This window comes from Epinephelus moara, chromosome 6 (genome assembly GCF_006386435.1).
Source record: "Epinephelus moara isolate mb chromosome 6, YSFRI_EMoa_1.0, whole genome shotgun sequence".
Classification (NCBI taxonomy): Eukaryota; Metazoa; Chordata; class Actinopteri; order Perciformes; family Serranidae; genus Epinephelus; species Epinephelus moara.
In genome coordinates this window covers 31163529-31188260 of record NC_065511.1, presented here as the reverse complement: position 1 = coordinate 31188260, position 24732 = coordinate 31163529, and the positions used below count along the sequence as shown (strand labels likewise).

The 24732-nt window shown below is 43.9% G+C and overlaps 1 protein-coding gene across 13 annotated transcripts; it reads left to right on the top strand.

The window, feature by feature from the left end:
• The first annotated feature begins 186 nt into the window (after nucleotides 1–186).
• Nucleotides 187–21564, top strand: LOC126391162 (thyrotroph embryonic factor-like). Of its 13 annotated transcripts, XM_050045699.1 has the most exons (8): nucleotides 207–759; nucleotides 1317–1430; nucleotides 6043–6708; nucleotides 12500–12545; nucleotides 15309–15568; nucleotides 16183–16620; nucleotides 19781–20031; nucleotides 20724–21564. In XM_050045699.1, exons 3-8 carry the CDS (start codon nucleotides 6492–6494, stop codon nucleotides 20937–20939), a joined length of 1428 nt encoding a protein of 475 aa, XP_049901656.1. In that variant the 5' UTR covers nucleotides 207–759; nucleotides 1317–1430; nucleotides 6043–6491; the 3' UTR covers nucleotides 20940–21564. The 13 variants fall into 13 exon arrangements, 12 of the variants coding, with proteins under 12 accessions (XP_049901647.1, XP_049901651.1, XP_049901650.1 ...); XM_050045700.1 differs by lacking the exons at nucleotides 207–759; nucleotides 1317–1430; nucleotides 6043–6708 and adding an exon at nucleotides 11133–11251; XM_050045702.1 differs by lacking the exons at nucleotides 207–759; nucleotides 1317–1430; nucleotides 6043–6708; nucleotides 12500–12545 and adding an exon at nucleotides 13570–15105.
• The last annotated feature ends 3168 nt before the right edge of the window (nucleotides 21565–24732 follow it).

Below are 24732 nucleotides of genomic sequence, written 5' to 3'. Positions count from 1 at the left end.
AATAGTCGACAAATAAATCATGATGTAGCCTTTTATTATAACTCGAGCTACCCAGCAGTATATTAAGTAATGATAATTACCCCAACCTTTACCTGCTGCAGCATTACAGTGACGAACACATTAATACACTAATTATAATCATTTATATAATATATATTTTTCTGAAATGGGCCTTTGTGCATTATGTGACTTTTACTTCAGTATTTTATTTAGTGGCTAATACTTTTACTAAAGTGAAATTTGGAATGCAGGACTTTAAGTTGTAACTGAGTATTTATTAACTGCAGTATTACTGCTTTTACTCTGGTAATAGATATTCCTCGGGTACAATAGGCCTATAAGACATCAGCCGTTATGCAGCCCGGGGGAAAGTCCTCATCCTCCCTGTGAGACTGGGTCACTTTTGATATGTTCGGAGAGAGGTCTGTGGAGGTGGACAGAGGACTAATCTTATGAATGTGTATCGTTTATGAAAGAGGATTAACCTTTCAGCAAACAGTGAATCCGCTGTGAGCCCTACACAGCCGCCCGTGAGCCCCGCTCGTGCTACCCGGAAATATTACAAGGGCCGGAAAGGACCGATGTTAAGGGAGCACACGTCACTCACTTTTGCCCAAAAATATTATCAACGACCATCAAAAATTTTCCCGGGGCCGTCGAAATCTTGAGCAAAAGCTCCCCGACGGCACAAACGGTCGTAACCAAATGGCGAGGAGGCGGCTGCGGTATCCGTCGGCGTTGATTTCTTGTGGGAACCGTGTAAGTGTTGACCCAGCTCAGCATCAGTGAAAATGGCTCTGGCTAACGACTGGAAAACAGCACGCAGAAATGGAAGCGGACGATAGCTAGCTAGGCGGTTAGAAGAAGGCGTGACAGGCCTCATCCATCTGCAACTGTGCTCTGCAACTGGATGCGTAGGTAAACATTTGCCGAACATAGGTTACGCTTATGTATATGCTAACGCTAGCATCGTGTTGTTAACGGCAGTCGGCATGCTTTTAATAATGCGCTGTGCAAAGATGGCTAACGTTAGCTGTAGCGGTTAGGTGGTTTTCTAGATTGCGTGTGGCACCAAATGGCTAAACACGCTGAGCCAGTGTAAAATATGATGCTAAGGAGAACCGTGAAGTTTCGCATGCAAGCGCGTCCAATGTTTTCCTTTTTTTACTTCCAAATGTGAGCCAATACTATTACAGGATACCTCCTCAAGTGCATCCGTTATTACTTGCGCCTGTAAGATACTGCTAATGTTTACATTGTGCAGCGGGTGGTGTGGTGCTGATGGTAATTTTAGCATTTCTGCCCTTTCTTCACAGGATTGGTGATGTTACACTAAAATGAGAGGCAGACAAATATACGATAGATTATCTCCCTCATCTTCCAGGGGAGCTCAATCCCCGCTAGGTTCATCGCATCGATTAGAGGAAACGGTAAGATATAACGAGGTGAGCACAACGAGATGCAAAGTGAGTGTTTCTGCTGTACCCTGGGCACTTTGAGCCTCTCCACAAGTATAGTTATTAAATCAAACAACAACTTACCTCTGTGTAGTTAAAGGCTAATGCACAACGCAACAGTTACACTCTGTATTCTCCATTTTTTGACCATGCAAAGTGCATCTAAGTGCATTCACATATTTAAATTGCATTGGTTTATCATGTTGGTGGTGGTAGCTGGAGCAAGATTAGACATATTGTAAAACTTCAATTAATAACCCGGCTGTTATTCGCTTAAATCACTGAAATCAATGTGCCTATGTTTGGGACAGGCCTTAAATTCCTTTCACACAAAACTGTTGCTCAGCAAAGATCAGGAAACACAATCAAACTGTTCATTTAAACCAGAAGGCTTCAGATAATATATCAATTATGAATCATTAATTTGATCTAGCTCCAACAGACAGCACATCACAAAGAGAGTGAGTTACGGCACTTGAGGATTACAGCACCCAGCATACAGACGGAGCACCACTTTGATATCCTAATATTTATATTTATAATTTTGGTCTAGTGATTTTATTAACTTTTATTGTATATCACTGAATTGTTTGATTGTATGATCTGTGGATACATTGCTTCTTGTTTTTTACTGTCTTGTAAGGTGTCCTTGAGTGTTCTGAAAGACGCCTATAATAAAATCTATTATTATTTATCCAGTTAGAATAATCCTCACAACTTGGATTATTTTTTTATGAAAAACCCTTTTGATTCTTTCAATTTGAAGACCCTTATGGACCAAAGGAATGTGAATAACTTACAGGGTAACCAAGCACGGACACATGATTTAAGGTAGCCGACAACCAGGGTTTATTTACATCGAAAGAACTTCTATTAAAAGACTATTATTGAGACAGGCCTTTATTTGTCAAAATGTGTAGCCACACCAGGTGAGTAAAAGGGACTGAGCGTTTAATTGGGACTCTGCTTTTAATTGAAGCTTTACAGTAATCCACTTTAACATCACTGCTCATAGTGACTGCAGGTTAAACAAGGGCAGTTTAGTGTAGTTAAGATATTTATAAAAATGAATAAATACACATGATAAATTCTGATCAACGTGGAGAATGTGCACTTTGAACGGATGCAACTTAATATCTATAGGCATCCTGTCCTCATGACCTACTTTAAGGTGCTACACAGCATCTGATACTATGTAATTAACCCCACCATGCCCGCTCGGTTGATTGACCACTACTAATATTAATTTGAGGACATTTATGATTAAAAACCAATCCCATATTTGACATTATATTGACTGATTTTATGCTAAAAATGAAACCAACGTTTGTTTAAAGGTATACTATGCAGGATTTTCCTAAAAAAGAACAATGTATAGACAGAAATAATCCCTCTCAGTCATCACTTATGACCCACCAGAGGGGTGTGGCGTGTATTTTTCTGCAGTGAATCTATCTTCTACCTGTTTTTGGGATGGTTTAGGGCGTGTAACTCCACAGCACTCAGGTGAAGTCGGGGCTTTATAAAAAGGCCGCAACCAGCTCACATCAAAGAGACACAGCGCCAAAACATGCAAATAAAGCATGGCTAAACGCCAAACAAGAGTAATCCTGATATCGCCATTTACTTTCACTTTGTCGGCGAGTGTGTTACTGTTTACACACCGTAACCAGCAATCCTGCATAGTATACTTTTAAACTAATGAATAGCTGCACGCCTTTGTGACTGTCTGCTCATAAAGAAACTAAAACAGAAATTTAAAAACTCAATGGTGAAAGTACGGTAAGTATTGGGCAAGAGAATGGTTTTGTGTCAGCACCAAAGGTAGACCAAAAAACTGTCAACTTTCTTGTGGTAATAATTCCAAGTCATGATTTGCAGAATTGTGACAGCACAGATGGTTAAATGTAACAGGGATGCCACTAGTGTAAGTAGAGCGGGTAAAATACAAATAATCAGTTATGTACACACCTGCATTTAACCAAAAGCGAGGCATCTGCTGTCTAATGTTTTTCATGCAACACTACTGTGCCATTTTACGTTCTGTCTGCACCTCTTGTTGAATGAACATTTGGTAGGCTACTTGCAGAGATAGCCACAGACACTGAATTCATACTGTACAGAATACAGTGTGAGATACAGCAGAACTGCTGCAGGGTTAAATGGGTCAAGTGTATAATGTTGTCATAAACTGGGTCACTATCAAAGTAGTGCTGTGAAATAAGAATCGCCTGCCTTTATGTTACTGCTAACTCACCTTTCATAACCAACTGTATGCGAAGACAGTAAGAATGTTGAGTAACAGTAACGTAACTCTTGCTTCCTTGTAAAGACGAAACTAATGATAAAAAGAATTGGCATTCATGCAACAACTCTGGTTGTGCTGCAGTCCAGCAGAACCATATCATGGTAAGTTATTACAAAATATAAAAGATTGCATATGTTAAGTAACATGTTTATGTGGCTTATGTAGAAATTTCCTGGAGAGAGGTACCCTGAATAATTTATTTTGTATTTTACCTTTAATAAACAGAAAAAGTAACCAGACATTGAATTATATGTTGGCCACTTTGCTCACTTCAACTGAGGGGCTAAATTGGCTTAGAATAATAAGAAAACTTTGGGAGGTAAGTGGCAGCATGAATAAGAAAGTAGTGATAACTAAAAGTTAAAGTGTTTTAAAGTAAAAAATATAAAAATCCTCTACTATAGTTAATATTCCCACTTAAAAAAAAAAAAAAAAAAAAAAAATCCGACCAGTAAAAGAGCAGTGCGCATCAAGGTGGCTAATGTTAGAGGAAACATCAGAGAGATTCAGCCGTACATGTTTGAACCTCAGTCAGAACCAGACTCAGATGAGGAGTCTATTATGCATCCATATCGGCAAATTACAGACGAATCAGAATGGTAAGTGTAGTCAGCATCTTGTAACTGACTACACTTACCATTCTGATTTGTCTGTAATTTGCAGATATGGATGGTAAGTGTAGTCAGCATGGTAAGTGTAGTCAGCATCTTGTAACTGGCGCTGGTATAACAGCATCTACCAGCAGTCTACTCAAAGTTTGCAGAAAGATATATTCCATCTGCCTGAGATATTTATATTGCTTGTGTTAAGTGCAATCTATGATTGGCTTTTGAATTAGTGACGTATGTTTTCTATCGTGCCTAGCATACGTTTAAGTCTCAGACTTTAGGGAAGTGCACAGACATCGCCCCCTTCAAGAGAAGAATGTGACATCATCTCTCTATTGACAAACTGCACAGATACAAGTCCATATAGTCAAGGTCAGACATTTTAGAGCTCACACAGGGTTCTTGCGGATTCTTATAAAGTACTAATATGCATTTAATTTTTTTTTTTGGGGGGGGGGGGGGTGTTACAAGTACTAATATGTGGTATCAATCAAATATAGAGGTAAGAAAAAAAGCACCTTAAACCTTATGTCAAAGTATTCTACTTATTTCAATGTCATCATACTCTCTTCAGTCAAGTATTGTGATTTGCCAATAAAATACTGAATCATAATTTCACCAGAGGTAAACCTCTATGTTTTCTAATGTTACAGTGCAGAAGTCGGTTTCTATCTATAAAGATTCACCTTAAAGTAAAACTTTCTTTTTGTCTCTGAGTCAGGGGAACAACAATTTTTGAAATTGGTCTAGTATTGAGAGAGGGCTGCAGCCGGCAGCAGTGAAACAGGCTTTGATGTAATCGCTTGGGGTAGGTATGAACCATCAATTTACGCCCATTGAAAGGGCTTGTTTTTGCCAATGACAGGCTCACGTTGTTATTGTAAGTGTCCTAAAACATTATGTAAAGGACCCTACAGCGAAACCAAACATGTTTTCCAGCCTTTTTCTTGTTCCAGTTTGTTTTGTGTCCATGTCTCGCAAAAGGAGAAGTCTCATTCTGAAATCTCACAAGAGGGGCCCTGTCACAGGAAGAAAACACTGGAATAGAAAGTGAGGTTTGGAAAGATGAGTGCCAGCAAGAGTTTGTTGTGTTGGAGTACAAAAAGCATATCTCAGTCTTATCCAAAAGTTTTTAATGTCAAGGCTAAATATTTAGTTGATTTTGACAAATTGAAAAGGTCTCAGATTACAGAATGTGACTTCTCCTTCACCGAGACTTGGACACAAGCAGACCAGAACAAGAGAAGGGTATAAAAAAAGTTTCATTTCTCTGAAGGGTTCTCTACGTAATGTTTTCAGACACTCATAAAAAAACTGAGCCTGTCTGTGGCAGAAACAAGCATGTTTAATGGAGGTAAATTGATGGGGTGCACCTGCCCTGAGTGGTTATACTGTACCCTGTTTTTTGCTGCTGGCTGCAGCACTCTCTCTCTCAATACTGAACCTATTTCAAAAATGGCCATTCCCATGAGTCACATAGACACAAAAACACTGGAAATTAGGGCCCAGGTTGAAAAATACCAGAGTTCCTCTTTAATGGAAGGGGCACCTTGTTACAGGTTAAAGGCCTATCAGCAGGGGGACAGTAAGTGGAATTTTATTAGAAATTACAGTCCTGTTCCTCTCTATGACTTTCATCTCTTTGTGAATTTTGTTTTTTCGGCTGTAGGAACGTCTTGACTGAACACGGATGAGGAAACTTGCTTAGATGAAGGATAATGTCCACGCAGTAACTCTCAAAGGAAACAAGAAGTCGTCATTTGAACTGCTTCTCAATAAAAACTATTCTAAGCAATTTTGAAAGTAGGTGGAACTCATCTACCTGTCTAAAAGACATTTTTACCCTTTGATCATAAACTCATCTTCCCGGCCACGCCACTCATTTTGGAAGTAGAGTGTGGGCAGTGGATAATCACCAGGGAGTAGCAGCACCAGAAGTAAACTATCTGGAGAGACGAACTTAAGATATAAGACATTCAAGTAGTTCTGGAATAAGTAGTAGCATAGCCTCACCCTTAGGGTAAAGTTTGTCTTTCACCAGTCAGTGGTGGGATTATTGTTGCCACTCCTAGCACTGGAGGTTCGGCCCCTGCACCCCCATGTGCCAGTGAGTGGGAAATGTTCCAATTTGGAAAATACAATCTGGACATTATAGAGATGTTAAGTGGGCATCAGGCCCACCAGTTTAAAGGCCTTGGTTTAGATCGACAACTTCAGCATCAACAGCAAGTGCAACTTCACCAGCATCAACTCCAGCAGCAGCAGCAGCAGCAGGCTGAGTCTTCTGGAGCTCTTCTGTCTGGACTTGGCTTGGGCCCCCTGCAGGGGTCAAGAGGTAACGCCTTTTCTGATTCTGCCTCCATTTTTGCCAAGATGAGTGCCCCTCCTCCCCCACCTTTACAACAACAGCCTTCCTCATCTCAGAGCTCTCGTTCAAAGTCAAGCAAGATGAGCAGCAGCAGCTCAAGCCATTCATCAGGCTACCCACAGTTCCTGCGCTCTTTCCACCCGTCTGAGGCAGCACTAGCACAGGAGCAGTTACACCCAGGTGTAGGTCGCTTTGAGCACTTTGCTGGGGGAAGTAGCAGTAGTGGGAGTGCTGGGGGATTAGGAGGATTAGTAACATCAGCACCTCCACCCCCTCCTCCTCTGCATCCCGGCCTCTCTGTCCCCCAGGCATCATCTGGTCCCTCCTCTTCCTCTCCTTCCCCTTCAACATCTGTGGCCACCTCTAATAACCCCTCTAGCAGCAGTGCAGTCAGCTCATTGGGACACCAGTTGGTTGGGGCCCAGTCTGATGCACGAAGCCTTCACCAACAATTTAGTTGCATGTTAGCCGCTAATCAGTATTTTCTTTCTGGGGTGCCTGCTAACGCTAGTTTAGAGCAATTTCTCGTTCAACAGGGAACCCATAACCACTTAGGGATTGGTTTAAGTCAGACAGGCGCAGAGCCTAGCACTAGCCTTGCTCCGCCTCCCGCTTTGCATTCTTCTCACTCACACAGCCACTCCACTCCCCAGCCACAGCAGGCCACGCAGCAGCCGCCCCAGCAGCAACAGCTTCCACCTCACACCCTTTCTCATCCTCACTCTCATTCCCATCACCACCCGCTCCACCCAGGCTCCCAGCCCTCATCACTGGGTGGCTTTGACTTCCAGGGCATCCCTGTACTCTCATCGAATCAGATAGCTTCTCTGATGCAGCAGGAAGCAGGTTTGCCACTCCCCTTGCCACTTCATTTATCCTTATCTAAAGATGACGGTAAAGGGGAAAGCAGTGGAGGTGGGAGCAGTAGTAGTAGTGGTGGTGGCAGTAGCAGTAGGAGGAAGAAAGCTATGGCTGGGTATTTGCCGCAGAGAAAATCTGAAAGCGATAGGACTAGCAGCAGCGGGCATGGCCATGGCAGCCATAGTGGTAATCCCACCACTAGTAGTAATGGCGGAGGGCTTAGTCATGGTCAGCCGCCAGCTTTAATTGGGAGTGGGGTTGGTATGTCAAATTTGAGTGGAGATCCATCCTCCCTTCTTGCCTCATCATCCTCATCCTCATCAGTAGTTTCTTCCTCCTCCTCCTCTGCTCCCTCTTCCACTGCTGCCTCAGTACTGGTTACTAATGATTCTCACCTTTCTAAATCTGATAACCAGAGCTCAATGCAACCCAACAACACTGAGTGTGATTCAGAGCCCCTTTATAGCTGTGGAGAGTGTGGCAAAAGCTTCCCTCACCTTTCAAGCCTTCGCAGGCATTTGCGCATGCATGAGCCAACCACAGCAGGTACTAGCAATTCTTCCACTACTGGCCCCAACCCCATTCACATAAAAACGCAGTCAGACCCGAGCCTCCCCCATTCGACTCAAGAAACACCCCAGTCCTCAACCAATTCTTGTCCTAGCCCAGACAAAATATTTCATTGCCCCGATTGTGGCAAAGGCTTTAAGAAAAAAGGGCACCTCCTGCAACATGGTGTTTTACACTCTTCAGCCCGCCCATATGGCTGCTCCACCTGTTCTCGGGCTTTTAATCGTAGAGAGTCACTGACACGCCATGAGAAGATACATGAGGAAAAGCCATTCCGATGTCCCGCCTGTGGTCGTGCCTTCCGTGAGAGCACCTCTCTACTCAACCATGCTGCCTCAGGCACCTGCGGCAAGCCAGGTAGGGGACCCAAACAAAGGGGCAGCAAGACAGGATCTGATGGTGAGGACAGAGTCGGGGGAGGGGATGGAGGAGGTAATGGAGGAGGGGGAACTTATCAGAGCAATAGAGGGGTTATTTATGGGAAAACTGAGGAAGAAGATGGTGTAATCATTGTGGGGGAAGGAGAACCAAAATCAGGTTTAGGATGTGATGGTCTGTTTCAGTCTGGAAGGGGAGGGAATTCAAATGACAGGGACAGAACAGATGCTAAATACCCCACTGACTACTCTCGGAATCGTTACACAGGCTACCACGATGACCATCGTTCTCAAGGTAATCCATCTCCATGCTACTCTGGTGCCTCCCCCTGTGGAAGTGGGATGGCGGGCCCAGCTCTGAGAAAGGCACCCTTGGCTCCAACACTGCATCCACACTCACAGAGCCACAACCAGCACCACCATCCGCAGCAACAGCCCCACCTGCCCCTTTCTTCTCTACTGGATGACTCAGAGGATGATGTCACTAGCTCTGTCAATAATGCAATCTCTGCTATAACAGCAGCTAGTAACAGTGGAAATAGAGGGGATGATAGGGGAGACATCATAGGAGGTCTTCTAGGTGGTCTTGGTTTAGGTCCTCTGGGCTCACCTTCATCTACATCTGGTATGGATAAGAATTTCAGAGGTGGTGGGAGCCAGGAGGCAATGAGCAGCAACCCGCAGAATCCTACTGCCAAACCAAAACGTCCTCGCAAACCCAGAGCTAAGAAGGATCCTGCAGCTGGCGGACAGCCCCCCAAACGTAGGCAATACACCCCCAGAATGGGGCCCAGCGGCCTCCCACGCACTCACCTCTGCAGCGTCTGCGGTAAGGGATTTGCACGTCGCGAGACCCTGCGCAGGCACGACCGCATCCATACTGGAGAGAAGCCCCATCACTGCACTGTTTGTGGAAAGTATTTCAGAGAGGCTTTTCACCTCAGCAAGCATCAAACAGTCCACTCCGGGGCAAAGAATTATAAATGCAGCATCTGTGGGAAAGAGTTTGGTTACTCCCAGAGCCTCAGGAGGCACAGCAAACTCCACCAGAAAGGGGAGATGGAAGAGGTGCCCACAACACCAGCTCCGGAGAACCTCAACAGCTTTAACCCAAACCCTCAATGTAGCGTGGCCCAAGACAGGAGCCAGAACCAAGCACCAAGCACCTCCTCCTATTACTCCTACCCTCAAGACGTCAAGCCACAAGACACCAACCCCCAGCCACAACCTCCACCCCCACCCCAGCCGCAGCCCCCACCTCCGCCTCGACTCTACACCTGTGCTATATGTTGGAAGTCCTTCCGCCACCACTTCCATCTGACCGCCCATCACCAGACGGTTCATGAAGGCGGGGGCGAAAAGCTCTTCTGCTGTGAGGTATGTGGGAAAGCTTTTGCTTACTCCAACAGCCTCACTCGACACAGGCAGTCACAGCATGGGATGACACGCGCTGAACAGCCTAACCCGCAAGAAGGCAGCAGCGGGTCTGGAGACAACAGAGGTGGGAGCGATGTTAATCAGTCAACCTCAGAGAGCGAGGCTGCCACCAACGCCCTGCTACAGATGGCGCCTTCCACAGAAGGCCACGGAGGGCAGAGTCTTAGTGTCGTCACTCATAGCCACCAACAGCCACCTCCGCAACCACCAGCTGGTTACTCCCCCCTCTTTTATGATGCAGCAGCCCAATCTTCAGCCTCTAACGCTCCAGCTTACTCGCAGCCTCTGCCTCCAAACTCCACGATCATGGCCCCCCAGCACCCGCATTCCCCGGCCGGGGTGAAAGGAGAGCACATATATCCAGCTGGATCCCGTAGCCGCACCCTCCACACAACAGCCCCGTTCCAGCCCCTCACGGAACTGCCCTCCACTGAACATCATCATCTGCATCTTCATCATCACACCTCCCACCATCATCTCCATCATCAGTCAGGTACCCAGCCCCAGCAACACCTCGACTGCAGCATCCAGGTAACACACGATGAAATGAGACGACACAAGAAGAAAAAAAAAAAGTCCAACAGGAGAGATTGGAGGGAAAATAAGTGGGAATCCCAAGATTTAGTCAGATTCGATGGAAGCAGAAAGAAGAGAAAGATAAGCTGTACAATAAGAGGGCAGTTGAATAAAAAACAAGGCTCTCTTCGTTTGACAATTAGGCGAGGAGGAGGATCAGGCGGTGGTGGGTATAAGCTTGTCAACACTGGGGGAATGAAGGTGCAGATCCTGTCGTCTCTCAAAGTCCCTGTGAAACGTTTTGGTTGTCCCATATGCCCCAATTCTGTGTTTTCCCGTAAAGCGGGACTGCTCATCCATATGGCAGTTAAACACCCACAGAAAGCCTCGACCACTCAGGAGCGACTAAGGTGCAGCGTATGTGGGAAGCAGTCTCACAGGCCTCTGGCAGCCTTCATCCATCGGGCATCTCACCGTGCCAGAGGGACTTTCTCCTGCCGGCGCTGCTCCACTCGCTTCTGGAATGCCACGCTGCTCTACAGGCACAAAGTGTCCTGCCGCCGCAGGGCTAAAGGACTGCAGCGAGGAGATGCCAACAGGCTGAAGCTTTCAAAGAGACCAGGAGAGAAACAGACCCGAGATGGTCAGGGGGAGATGCCATACCTACAGGGACCATACAGATACTGAGCATCCTGGTAGCTAAAAAAGTGTGGCGTACCAGAGAGATATCTCAGTTCTAAAATGGGAAGGTGAGGAATAAAAAAGGGACTTGAAAAGGCTTTTTCTGCCTTTTAGGAGAATTTGCCTCATGTCTCTGTTGACATCTACTCTGCTGACTATTAGAATGAGTGTGTTAACAACTACTGTAGAGCATCCTATAAAATATCACCAGAAACCCTTCCAGATTATACTGGAAGGTGTTTTCAAAGACGTGACTGTTTCCATAGGTTCATTAACCCCTTAAGTGCATTGACACTATGCTTGGCTGACACTGTGCAGTTACTAGACAAGTTTAGGTGAAATGACCTGCTAATGTATCTCTCTCCCCCATAACTAGAATCCCCTGCTACACCTCTTTGCTGTATGATAAACGTCTCTGCTGTGTACTTTGTCTTGTTGTTGTTCACTTAGAGGCTCTGAGGATTTTTTTAAAAATGTAAAGTGCATTTATTAGGAGTAGGGACACGGGGACAAAGACCTTTGTTGATAGTTTGTCAGTGCATGTTTGTTCTCTGGTCAAGTTTTTTGCTGAGGTTGTGAAATCACTCCTACAGTATGTGATGGTTTATTCAGTATATCCCCAGAAGTTTGTAGTGTTAAACTTGATTTGAAGGTTGCTCTATATTCCCTAGTGATTGAATCACATATAGATAAAAATGTCAAAGTTGCTGGTAATTAGCATTTCAAGGATCCCTCTCCTGCCAAAATGAAGAAACTTACAAAAAGCCTTGCGTAGTATGTTCACCTTACTTCATTTATTTGAGATATTCCTAGCTTTTATACCAAGAGATTGAAAAACAGGTTAAACAAGTGGACTGTAACACATGTTTATCTCATGTTATTTGTATGCTCTTTTTAGCAGTGATTATTTCTACAGTACTTCACGGTGTGTTAAAGACAAGGACCTATCATGATAGAAACAAATGTAATATTCCATGTATTTATGTGTGTAACCCAATCAGTCTCCATGCCAATCTTATACTTAACCCCTTCTACCTTTTACTTTTTGCTGAGTTGCAATCATATTCTTACTGTCACGCCTTGTTTTTTTTTTCTTCTAAAGAAAAATAAGTTTAAAGTACATTTTTGTCACTTTATTCACATATGAAATGTTCATACCCCTGTCAAGCCTTGCTTTTTTTTTCTTCTAAAGAAAAATGATAGTTTTAGTAGATTTCTATCACATTATTTACTGAGAAGTCAGTAGTTGATTATATTTCAGCAATGAATAAACCTTAAGTGTAATCATTTGTTTTCCTTTTGTTTCTCATTCAAAGTTACCCACTGCAATATCCAGAAGATGGTACAAACTGCTAGTCGCCAGTAAGTTATAACTGTTACCAAAGTCAGTATTGAAGTTTTACAATTAGCTTTATGTCCTCTGTGAATTTCATATCACTTTGTGGATTTAAATGGATTTCAGGATGTAGTTGATATTCCAATAAATTGCATTAAAGGTCGTAGGTTTACCAATGTTATTGGCCAGATTACTCCAGGGTAATGAATTGTTTTTCAATAATTAAAAAAAAAAGAAAAAAAAGACACTTATATTATCACTATTACTTGAAATAAACGCTGTGGAAAACCTCTCACTCGTAGCTCCACAAGATGGCAGTAAGCAACTCATTTTACTGTACTCTTGGCCTGGTGTGGATGAGTGTGGCAGTCACATGGATTTTGCACTGATAGGGGGTGGACTGGAGAGGCTGAGTGTTGTGTGACTGTGTGAATTATGAGCCTGTCTGCTGTTTACTACAAGATTAATGCCTCAAAGTAAACAGGATGCTCAGGTAACGCTCGGTAATCTGTAGGGACATGAAGGTGGTTTAAGGGTGACGTTAAATGCATGACATTTTGCATTTTTGTGAGCTGTAAATTCACATTATAAGAACGTCAGGTTGTTACTGAAACGCTTTTTGTGATTTCAGATTAATAATTTAATAATAGAAAAATCAGAAACTGTTAAAATTGATGCTTAAATGAGTAAAACCAATCACAAATGTGTGATTTATTAACAGTAAGACCTCTAAATGATATTTGAAGTATGTTAAAAAGTCATGTGTGTGTGTTTGCAGTCAGATTGATAATTTAATGATAGAAAAATCATAAACTGTAAAGCCTGGTGCTTAAATGAGTTGCAGCAACCACAAATGTGTGATTTATTAACAGCTACCCTCTAAATGATTGAATTAATATGTTAAAAAGACACATATGTGTGTGTTTGCATTCAGATTGATGGTAAACATCCATCTAAAATATGATGATTCATGCCCACTGTTGTTTTAGGTGGGGTCCCAGGTGGTTTGGATCTAAGGGGCCCACAGCTGGACAGAACTTCCATTTGAATAGTTTTATTTTAGATAAAAACAGAGGGTGTCTCAGGGCTTTAAATGGAGGGGCCTAGGACCTCTTCACACAGCTGACAGCACTGTTATATTTATTATTTTTATTCATACTTAAGTGTAAATACTCTTATAGGCTCTGTATAGATGGAGCTGACTCAAGTCTGTCAACTTCCACATGTCCAGCGCTGTAAAAAACAAAGATGTGAACTCCTGTGGCGCGCTGTGTGTTTCGCATGTGCTCTGCAACTGTACAGTAGACGAGACAGCCCCTCGCGCTTCTCTGTGTTTCGAACTGGTCTCACGCGGCAGTGGCATGCACGGGGGGAATCCGAGCGGGCGGGTTTAGTCGACCTATTTCTAGCCAATGGGCGCGCGTCGTGGGCGGGGCGAGCAGACAGCGGAGCCAATCGGAGCCGGTGCCGCGAGCGGACAGGCATCGTCTCCGCGTGCCTCACACACGTGAGCTGGAACAGCTATTGTACGCCGGGAGGCAACGTGCTGGAGCGTTCCTCTCGCCTGAAAAAACGGCACAGTCACGTTTTCTGTGGATTACAAGGAACTGGAAAAGCCATGCTTCTCTACCTGAGTGTTTCTGCGGTTATACAGAGACGTGTAAAGTTTGAAACCAAAAATACAGAGTATAATAAAAGAGTTTCCGGTCATGTCAATGTATATTTGTACAAAGAGAGTTTAATTTGTGTCTCTAACTTGAAACACTTATTTGCAGGGGTATTGCTGCTGTAAGATATAACCTGGGTAAAAGTCACTGTTTGTACCCACAGACAAAACAAACAGCCTATCCTCGAGGTGTGGCACGAGGGTAGGTGTGTCTCATAAATAATAAACCAGAATAGAGAGATCAGTTAAAGCCGGGGCCCCGCCCCCTCTCGAGCCTCACTCGTTTGTTCCGCGGGGCGTGACGTAACTCCCGCTGCCCATGTCCGTTCCAGCTGAGAGAGAAACACAGAGAGGACGGTCGGACGTGGACGTCGCGCGGCCCAAACACAGACCGAAGCTCGTGCGCCCGTGACTGGATCCACCGGATGCGAGAGGAAGAAAAAAAAAGTACAGACAGAGAAAGAGGAAACGACCCGCTCCTCCTCCTCCTCCTCCCCCCGACGGACAGCAGAGCGCGACAGCAGAGCAGAGCAACACCAATACAACTTGTCATCTGACCAACACAGACACTGCTCCCTGCGCTGTGTGTTTTTTTCTACACACTGTTTTCCCTCGGTTGTTTTGTTTTGACGCAACTGTTTTTGGGATCTTCTTTTTTGTGATTGCCGGACGATTAACTCGGAATATCATCCTACAAGTTTTATTTTTATTTTTGTAATCTCAGTGTGCGGTTTGTCATTTTAACGCCTTTTCGCGTTTTTATTATGGGCAGTCCTCAGATGGTCTGACTGTCCCTCCCACACTGCTCCTCTGACAACAATCATCTAGTGAATTTTACCAGCATTCAACTGCAATGGAATATTTCGACGTGAATATTTCTGCAAGGAAGTAAAGGGACGCTGCACAAGCTCACGCGGAAGGTAACTAACTACATTTCTTAAGTTGTCAAAGTCTAATAAATGTGCGTCATTAATGCTCATACTTGTAATTCCATTACAATGGTTGCTTTATTCTGCATGGACACTTCTCAAAACTATCTCCCTCTTTCTCCCCCCCTCCTCCCTCCCTCCTCCTCACACACACGCGCGCGTGCAGTCATCCAGCATACTTGTCTTATTGGTAGGCTCTCCGGTCAGTTTGCCACGCCTCTTCAAGCCCCCCCAGTATCTTTCTACGACCCCGTCTGGTCCAGGATGTCCAGGCAGCTCTCCCAGCTTCCGAACCCCGACCTCCCAGCCGGTGCAAGCCCCCAGTTTGGGACGTGTACCCAGCCTGCAGGCTCCCTCACAGGGGGGCACCTCAACTCCATGGCGGGGCTCAAATCCCTCCTGCAGCACCCCATGAAGGGGGACCAACGTTTAAAAACCCCATGTGATGCAAAAGGTGAGAAACACGCTCTCATTTGACTAAATAATCTGACAGTGTTTGTGTTGAACCTACAGCACAGTCACCTGACACAGCCTTATGTTCAATATGTGCACTGACAGAGCATGAATAAATCATACCCCTCTGTCCACCCATCAGGATATAATACAAACTATTATTATATAATAAACATCACATTTGTCTTATCTGATGCACCATCACACACATTCACAGTGACTCCCCCATGACCCTGATGAGTTTGCACCTGGATTATAATCCCTGCTGCGACTTCAAATTAGGAGCCAGATTACAATGAGCAACAGCACGTTTCCGTTTAGCTGCAGTTTCCAGAACGTGCCTCCCAACAATTGTGAGATTTGTCGAGGGGCTTATGTACGAGTTATGACAACAAATTGGTTTCAGCTCGTGCTAATGCTGCAATTCAGCTATACCATCTGGTCCATCTGTGAGTGTGTGAGACGTAGAATAAAAGGGAGATTTTTGCGTTTTATGGGCGCACCTGTCACCTCATTTAGCTTTGCATACATATCCGCAGCCAGAAAATGTGGTGACAAAACTTTATTGTGCACTTAAAGTCTTCATCATCTTCATTATGTTCTCCTCTGTGGCAGACAAAGAGAGGCTGGACCTTGATGAAGACTCCTTGGGAGTGTGCTCCATGAGGAATGGCAGCGGAACAGTCTCCAGTAATGGAAGTAATGGCTGCAGCAATGGAGGAGGAAGTTTCAACCAGTTCTTGGGGCCCCTCTTGTGGGATCGCACCCTGCCTGCAGACGGGGGCCTCTTCCAGCTTCAGTACATGGACTTGGAGGAGTTTCTGACTGAAAATGGAATGGGCAGCATGCACAGCAACAACAGCTCCAGTTCAGCCCAGATCCCTTCGCAGAGCTCCCAGTCGGCCGTGCCCAACCAGAGCTCCCAGTGCCTACCGCCCTCATCTCCACCTGGCTCCACATCCTCATCACCTTCCTCCTCGTCTTCCCCGTCGCTCATTGGTTTGGAGGTGGCGCAGCCGCAGAGCATCGGAGGAGGAAGTGACTGTTTGCATGGTGAGTGCACAGATACGAGCAGATGGATAGTTGAACCAGAGAGTACAAAAAAAAATAATCAAGGGCAGTTCATTCTTCAAGGTTTGTCCATATCAGCCTTAAAACAGCAACATCATGGACGAGGGTTCTACCAACTTTGCAGAACTGACAAGCTTTAAGAGACAAATTGTCCCCCTGCCACTGATATGAGACCAGCAGACCCTACAATTCAATAATAGTTGAGATTTAATCAAGGTTATATGGTGTGTGTGTATAATGTTCTCACAGGCTAGTGACTCAGCACTTTGACTCTCCTTTGAGTTTATAACAAATACCATGGTGACCAAGCATTTTTCTGTCCTGTGGGGTCACACTGAAGGCAGCAGACACAGTCACATGGCTCCACACACAAAGTCAACTTGAAAGAGAGAAAACAGAGTCTGAAATTTCATTTAGCTGGCCGAGGGAGCGTGGTGGGAAAAAAAAGGTGGAAGATTTGAAAGATTTGATGAGTCAACCTCATAGCATGGACGGGGAGGTTTGGTTTTAATTCGGCATGTGATCCATGTACTGCAGCGTACAACACAATCAGCATTCCTTCCCAGCCCATTATAAATGTGCAGCAGGGTCAAAGCAGTACTAAGAGAGAGGGAGAGGGAGAGAGAGGGGAGTGTGTGTTGAGTGTTTGCGGTTGCGTGTCTTTAAATCTCTCCCCACTTCACACGCCACAGCCATGTGTACGCGTCAGTACACGTGCCGGGGCTGAGAGTACTGGAGTGAGAGAACTAGAGGCAGGGCCAGTAGACATGTGGGAGGAGCCCACAGGAGGAGGGGACATGCAGAGCAACAGGAAGAGTTTCCCCTGTGCTGCTGCTGCTGCTGCTGCTGCTGCTGCTGCTGGACTTCAAACGGGAACATTTGATCGCACATGAATGACATTTAAGTACACTGATATCCAGAGGAGGATATTATACTGTTTGGGATGTTGACGCAGGACATTTAAGTGACAAAGTGCATCTTTATAGACTCTGATAATGCATTTGTACTGCATGATAAAGCCCCATTAGTGGATTACAGATCACAGAATTTGAGTTTCTAATTATAAACATATCACACACTACTATACATATACAACATATTAAATAGAAATTAAGTTTATATATATTATCATGTGGCTGACATGAGTGAATACCTCTCATCAGCTCTCCCAAAGCTTGAAACTTGAGAAGCTGTATCCCAATTTTCAGCTGTCTTTTCAAACGTGTGCTTCGTAAATATTAAACAGAGCAACACCTAACCACCTCTGCTTATATTAGGCATTTAGGGAGCAGGGCTACTGTTTGCTTTCACAACAGCTTCAGGCCTTCAGCTTCAGGAATGCTGCCGTACAAGTGCTGAAACACTCGCAGCCACATATTGGAGAGTTTCTTCAAAAGCAAAAAAGCCCACTGTTCTCTCAGGGTCGAAGCACGTGGACCAAAATGCGCCAAATAAACTTTATACGGCGGCGTTCCAGAGCTTCCCAAAAAGCAGGGAGAGGCAATCCTGTACCGCAGGAGGAGGGCTGAGGGTGTGCAGGTTTCCATTCCAACAACACACTACACCAGGTGGTTGCTCTGACTAGTTCCTGCTGTCGGAGTTCAAGCAGCATAAATCATTAAAATCTGGTTTAGTCACACGCAGAGGGAAACGTGCAGCGTTCTCTAGCCCTCTGTGGCACTCTGTATCCACACCTAAAGATTCAGTGTCTCATTAGAGCCGCTGATGATGCATCGTGGGACATGCTTGACTTCATCTTGCTGTCTGTGACAGCACTCTTTCCTTTTTCTGCTGTCACTGCCGAGCATGGGAACGTGAGGGAACACCTGGTGTGAAAACACGCCCTCATACTACCTGGCTGTTATGCACCCATGAGTCATGTGATGTTACAGATCCACAGATAACATGATAAACAGGCGGCAGCTCATAATCAGATGTAGGGGAGGTTTTCTCTCCAGCCTACAGTCGACCTGTTAGTGCTGCCCATTTCGTCAGATTGTACATTTTTAGTATGGGTCGTGTTTCCACATAATAAGTCTGCATTAATTATCAGCTTTGGGGAAGTTTGTGGTGTTGATTTAATTCTCTGGTCATTTGTAAGGCTGCAGAACTGTGGTGTTAACTAGCCTGACTCAAGTTGTCTTTGTCGTATAATGTGACAATAATTTTAAGTTTATCTTTTAATAGTTGGAATTGTCAGATACATTTTTAGGGTAACACACACTCATGCAAGACATAGGAACAGTCAATGGGAGTTTTGTGCTCCTACAGCAAAGGAAAGTCAGTCAGAGTGAGGTGCATTGGGCCCTAAAGGGGGTGGGGTGAGGTATAGCCCTATACTGGCCCCACTTAAAGGAACTGATTTTTAGGGGAGGGGTAGAAGGTTACATAACATTTCCACATTTAGATTTCTCTATTGGTATTTAGCTCTGGATGCTGGCTTTGGTCTACCAGCATTTGTGGTTCAGATTAATAATAGTATATCATGCATAAGTGGAATTAATAGAATTCATGTGGTTGTGGTTTTGTGTCAGTTTGTTAAAGCGCTGGTTTCCACAGTCGACTGGGACATGAGACTCTGTAGGATCCACAGGAACATCAGGACCATTAGTTAGGCTTTGATTTTAGCAGCATGAGAGGTACATTAAAACCATTGTGTTATGTAGTAGTGTGCAGTATGCGATATAAAATATTTTAGACAGAGGTAAAACTACACAAAAGTATGTTATGGGAAAAACCAGAGCTTTTCATTGACAGTATTTCTCACTACACTAAACAGCTCTGTTATATCTGTTCATCTGTGTGCTACAAACTACATGTATTATATTATCTAACTGTATGAATTTGTAGGGTATATTCCCAAGATGTTTTCTAAAATTTAAAGTGGCCCTGAAACCCTTACAGTCGCTGAAGACTGATTGAAAAACATGCCCAGTTCTTAGGATCAGTCGAGGGCGATTGAATGTTGTTTGTTGTTTATAACAGGGTGAAAGTAGCTCTCTGCTTCCACCTGGTGGTCACCATGATGTAATGCTGCATGTGTTTGTACTGCTGTCTTAGTGGATTCAGCTACTCTATTCACAGTATTATCAGTCTCAGGATATCGTTTGTTCAACCAGACTGTTCTTCCCTTTGATTTCAGGGAGTCAGACGAGTATGAACGACTCCTGCGAGTCGCCATCTTCTTCCTCCTCATCTTCCTGTCCACCGCTGCTGACGCCCACGGGCAGCGGGCCAGACGTGATCGGGATGTTCGACATGGATTCGTCAGACATGGATATGTCCAACCAGCCGAACTTCGACCCCAGGAGGCACTCCTTCAGTGAAGAGGAGCTCAAGCCACAGCCGATGATCAAGAAGGCTCGCAAGATCCTGGTGCCCGATGACTTGAAGGTGAGAGTCTGAGGTCCTCACTGTGAATTTAGAGCCGTGGTGGTCAATTTGCACCTTGGGAGGGAAGTCGAATTGCTTATTTTGTTCAGTCCAAAACCTCAAATTAATGTACATTGATATATCAAAGAGAAAAGCAGCAAATCCACCATCATGTGAATTGCTGGAAGCATCTCTTTTTAAAGCTCTAATTCTAAGGCATACATTACTAAATTCATGGATATTAGAAAAGCAGAAGTAACTAAGTTGAACATTTAAAAAAAAAAAAAATCACATACAGGGGTCTTGGCTAATATTTTGGACTTTTCAAAATAAAGTAAAGTGTCTCACAGAGGAAGCATTAAATATTAAAGATGCAGGAAACACAAAAGCAGCAAAATTGAATTTACAAAACAGAAATAGCATCAAAAAACTCAGTACTAACCGAACTCTGAGGATGAAGCTTCTGAAAGGAACATGTCCCACGCTCATTCATGGCCAAACACCCACATTACCAGCAGCAGGATGAGAGTTAGGCTGCACAAGAGTACTACACACTTCTTAAGAAACAAGTCTGACCATTCATTGATTTTTTTTTATTGAAGTTCTTCTGCCTAATAATACTGTAACTCCCTGATCAACCGAGGTGATTAATCTGAAAGAATCAAATCGGATGGTAAATAATCGATGTCCTATTTCTGTCTGTCCTCTCTTAGGATGAGAAGTACTGGACCAGGAGGTATAAAAACAATGAAGCTGCAAAGCGTTCCCGAGACGCCCGCCGTCTCAAGGAGAACCAAATATCAGTGCGTGCTGCCTACCTGGAGAGAGAAAACGCCGCCCTCCGACAGGAAGTGGCCGAGATCCGAAAGGAACTGGGCCGCTGTCGCAACATCCTTAGTAAATACGAGAACCGTCTCGCCGACCAGTGATGAAGGCGCGGAGCAAAAACAAAATCAGGAAGAGGAGGAAAATTTAAGCTGGATTAAATTTAAAGACTCATAGGGTGGCATGACGGACAGAATGGGGTCAAGAAAATGATGATGAGGAAGATGATGATTATGATGATGAATGTATAAGACAAGGAGAAGGTTTGTGTATTGAAGCTCAGGTGTCTTGTTTTGTCGAGGTGTCAGCTCTTAAAAGTGAAAGACGGAGAGAAATAATTTAACAGGTTGCGACTTTTAAGAGTTTTGTTATTGGAGAATTGTATATTTTTATAATACTTAAGAAAAATTAGAGGGAGAGCAAATTTGGAGAATAATTTTGTATATTTTCTACATAGAGACGGGGGAAAAGCTACGGTGAATATCTTTTTATCATAGATGAGTCAGGAGATGTTTAACAGGTGGTCAGCCATCGATGGGTATTTTTCGACTTGATTATTATTATAGTCAGGATGCAGCAGCAGGGGGCGAGGACGCATGTAACAATTGTAATATAGAGAGCAAAAATTATCTTATAATCGTATAGTTCGACATTTTCGTGGATTTTATTCAAGCACTTAATTTTCTTCCTGTTATGTTTCTGTCACTGGGAATGGGCATGCTCAAGAGAGAGAGACAAAAGGGGATGTAAACAGTCCAGCACTATCGTCAACATTTGTCTTGTGCGCTCTTTCTTTAATAGAACTCCATCCTTTATTAATTCACTTCAGTTCCCCAACAACATACTGTACTTTGAGCTTAACTTTACGCGATTGGTACATCTTTCTCTAGTCCATACTTTTATCTCTTTTACCTCTCTCCCAGTCGAGTGCTTTTACTCACCTCAGCCGCTGAAAGCCTGTTGTGATGCCCCGGGTAACTCCGCTCCCTCTTGATCCTCTCTTTCGAATCGTCGGGACATTTCTCTCCCTCTGTTTCTATATCCAACCGCTCTATTTCTGTCCGCTCTCACTTAACACAGCCAATCCCCTCACAGTTATGTGCAAACTCTTCTCAATAACATTTTGTCCCCGTGTCTCTCTTGTACCCCACCAGCGGTGCATAGAGTTAGTTGAATCTCAGTGTTGTAACGTATTCTGAATTAATCTTCCCAATAAAACGCACATCGTTACTTTAGTGTACTTTATGAACACACTTTAATTAGCATTATTGTGGGGCGGGAGGGAGGGGAGAAATGTTGTATATTGGATAGGCCTATGCTATTTTGTGTATTTGATGTATTCCAGGAGATGGGTCAAAAAACCCCGTTGAGTGGAATGGTGTTAATTTCTCAGATTTCTGGGAGAAAATAAAAGCCAAAATTCCCTACGTTGAACCACAAAGCTTGTTGCTATTTAGTGCTTTTCTCAGTACTGCACCTTCCTTACTGTTTACTCCTGTTATTACTCTTTACTTTTTACTGTATCTATAAACTTCTCTGTGTACCCACAACACCTACACACGGGGCATGGTACACTATGTTATGTTCCTGGGGGAGGGATGACTAGTGATAGAGTGTGCTTTTAATCCCCTTAATGACCATGATGAATAGTTACCATTACTGCTATTATTATTATTGTTATGGTTATGATGATTATCCCTCTTGTTGTTGCTGTTCTATATTATTGAATGATTTTCTTTCTTTGGATGAACATGATCTGTTGCACCTTGAAACATCTTCAGTGTTCCTCAGAAAGACTCTTCAAATGAAAAAGAAACAAAAAACAAACCCTCACTCTGCTATTCGCATCCTGTCTCAGACCTCCAGACACATCTACGATGGACACTACCGCTACCTTAGTTTCACGGATTTCCCCCGAGCGTGGCTCAATAACTTGAACATGATATTCATGCAGACTCACTTTACCTTTCGTGATGACCTCTGTTCCCCAGCAGTGTACGGACTATGCACACTATCAAAATGCTCCTTGGTGGTTTATTTCAGCCTCTATCACTCTAATCAGTGATTGTTTGCTCTCCCGACAGGATTTAGTCTCTAATATCCTCACAGATGTGGTTGATGAATCTCTTTGTGACTCTTAATTGAACCTCAACTGCCCTGCTGCATCAGTGGTGTCCATGGTGCCCAGCCCACTCAGTGCTGGTTATTTGGATGTAGTCGAGATTTTTCCAAAAACACCAATAAAAGATTGTTCTCATTCACTACTGCTCTGCTCTCCTCCTGTGTTTCATCACAATTATATTTATTTATAGTGATTCTGAATGTTTCTCTTAAGCTGTGGCCCTGTTTACACCTGGTATTAAATGGATAGTTCAGATCATTTAAAGTGGGGTTGCATGGGGTACTTATCCATATTAAGTGTATTACATGCAGGAGACATACAGGAATTTACTGCTGCGGGGAGCCACCTAAAGTCACACCTGGAAAAAAAAAATCAGTATTAATTAAATAAGTATGCTTTATTGAGAGTATTTTCAACACTTTACCTTTCCGTCAGAAAGCCATTTCGGCAGGGAAGCTGTTAATTGCTTCAGTTCCCCATCCAGTCACCAGACTGCATTGAGAAAAACAGTAATTTTGGCTTGCTGAATACAGGAGCCGCTGGTCTACAGCTGCTTCATTCAGTTGGTTTGTGTTATTGTGTGTCGTTGGTGAATCAGAAGTAATCATTTTAAACACAAAAGTCACATACAACAACACAAACAAAATAACTGTTCGACACAGGGATGGACCAGCAGCTCCTGTGTTTAGCAATGTTAAATCACAGTTTTTGTCAGTGGAGTTTGGCTTTTATGAGAGCCATAAGACAGCTTCATTTTCCCGTTAAAAATCACTGTCTGACATTAAGGTACAGCAATGAAAATATTAAAACTATAGCATACAAGTGAAGGCCCTGATACACCAGGCCAACGGTCGGCCATTGGTCAAAGTTTGGCCGTGGCTGAGCATCTGCCGCCCTCGTCGGTGTGGTGTGTCCTGCACTGTTGGCCCTCATCATTGTTAGTTGGCCTTTTTTCCACCAATTCAGCATATTGAATCAGCGTACGCACAATGGAGCCTGTCAGAGAATAAAATCACTTTGACTGGCAGTTTATCTCCCTTCAGGAGAAGAGAAGTGGAAGTGAGGAAAGTAAACAAAGAGCTAAAGTCAAGAGGAAGTGAGGTCGAAACAAATTTGTCACGAGGTAAGATTGTTTTCCATCAGCCAGTGAGCTCTTAAGGCAGAAAGATTTCCTGATGGTTTTTGGTATTGTTCACTGGCACACGGTAAATATCCTTTGTTCTTTCAACATTGGATTATGTTAATAATGTGCTAAGTGGCTAACTAGCGTCAAGATGGTCTTCTGGTTTCCTGTTTTGAATGAGGATTACAGATGACTGCCATCTGCTGGTAAAGAGGGGTATGTCCTCTCACACAGATGCAGAACATACAAGCTTGTTGGTCGTCAATTTGGTGTGTTCAAGAGTAATTTTTTGGCTGAGACACAGCAACGAGATGCAATGCAGCAGGGGGCTCTCATCGCTGCTAGTTCTTCGGGGTCAGTTTGGTGTGTCTGGGCAATAAAATGATATGTTTTTTTGTTTTTTTTTTAAAGTGGGACCTTTTTTGGGTGGCTAAAATCTTTTGCTGCTAAACCCTCCAAAGTAGTCGTAGTAGATTTCTTAGCTTCCAGCTTGTTTCTCCAAACTGGGGGCGTGCCAACTTACATCGACTGTTGGTAATACACTGTCTATGGATAAGTACCTCATACAACCCCACTATCCCTTTAACATGCGCCCTCTGTGATCGGATCACAAGTGGACTGCCTAAAGTGCAAATGTAAATGCACCAAATGC

Excerpts from the sequence above, each read along its gene's own strand:
- LOC126391162 (XM_050045690.1), top strand. The coding sequence starts at position 6,492 with ATGTTCCAATTTGGAAAATACAATCTGGACATTATAGAGATGTTAAGT.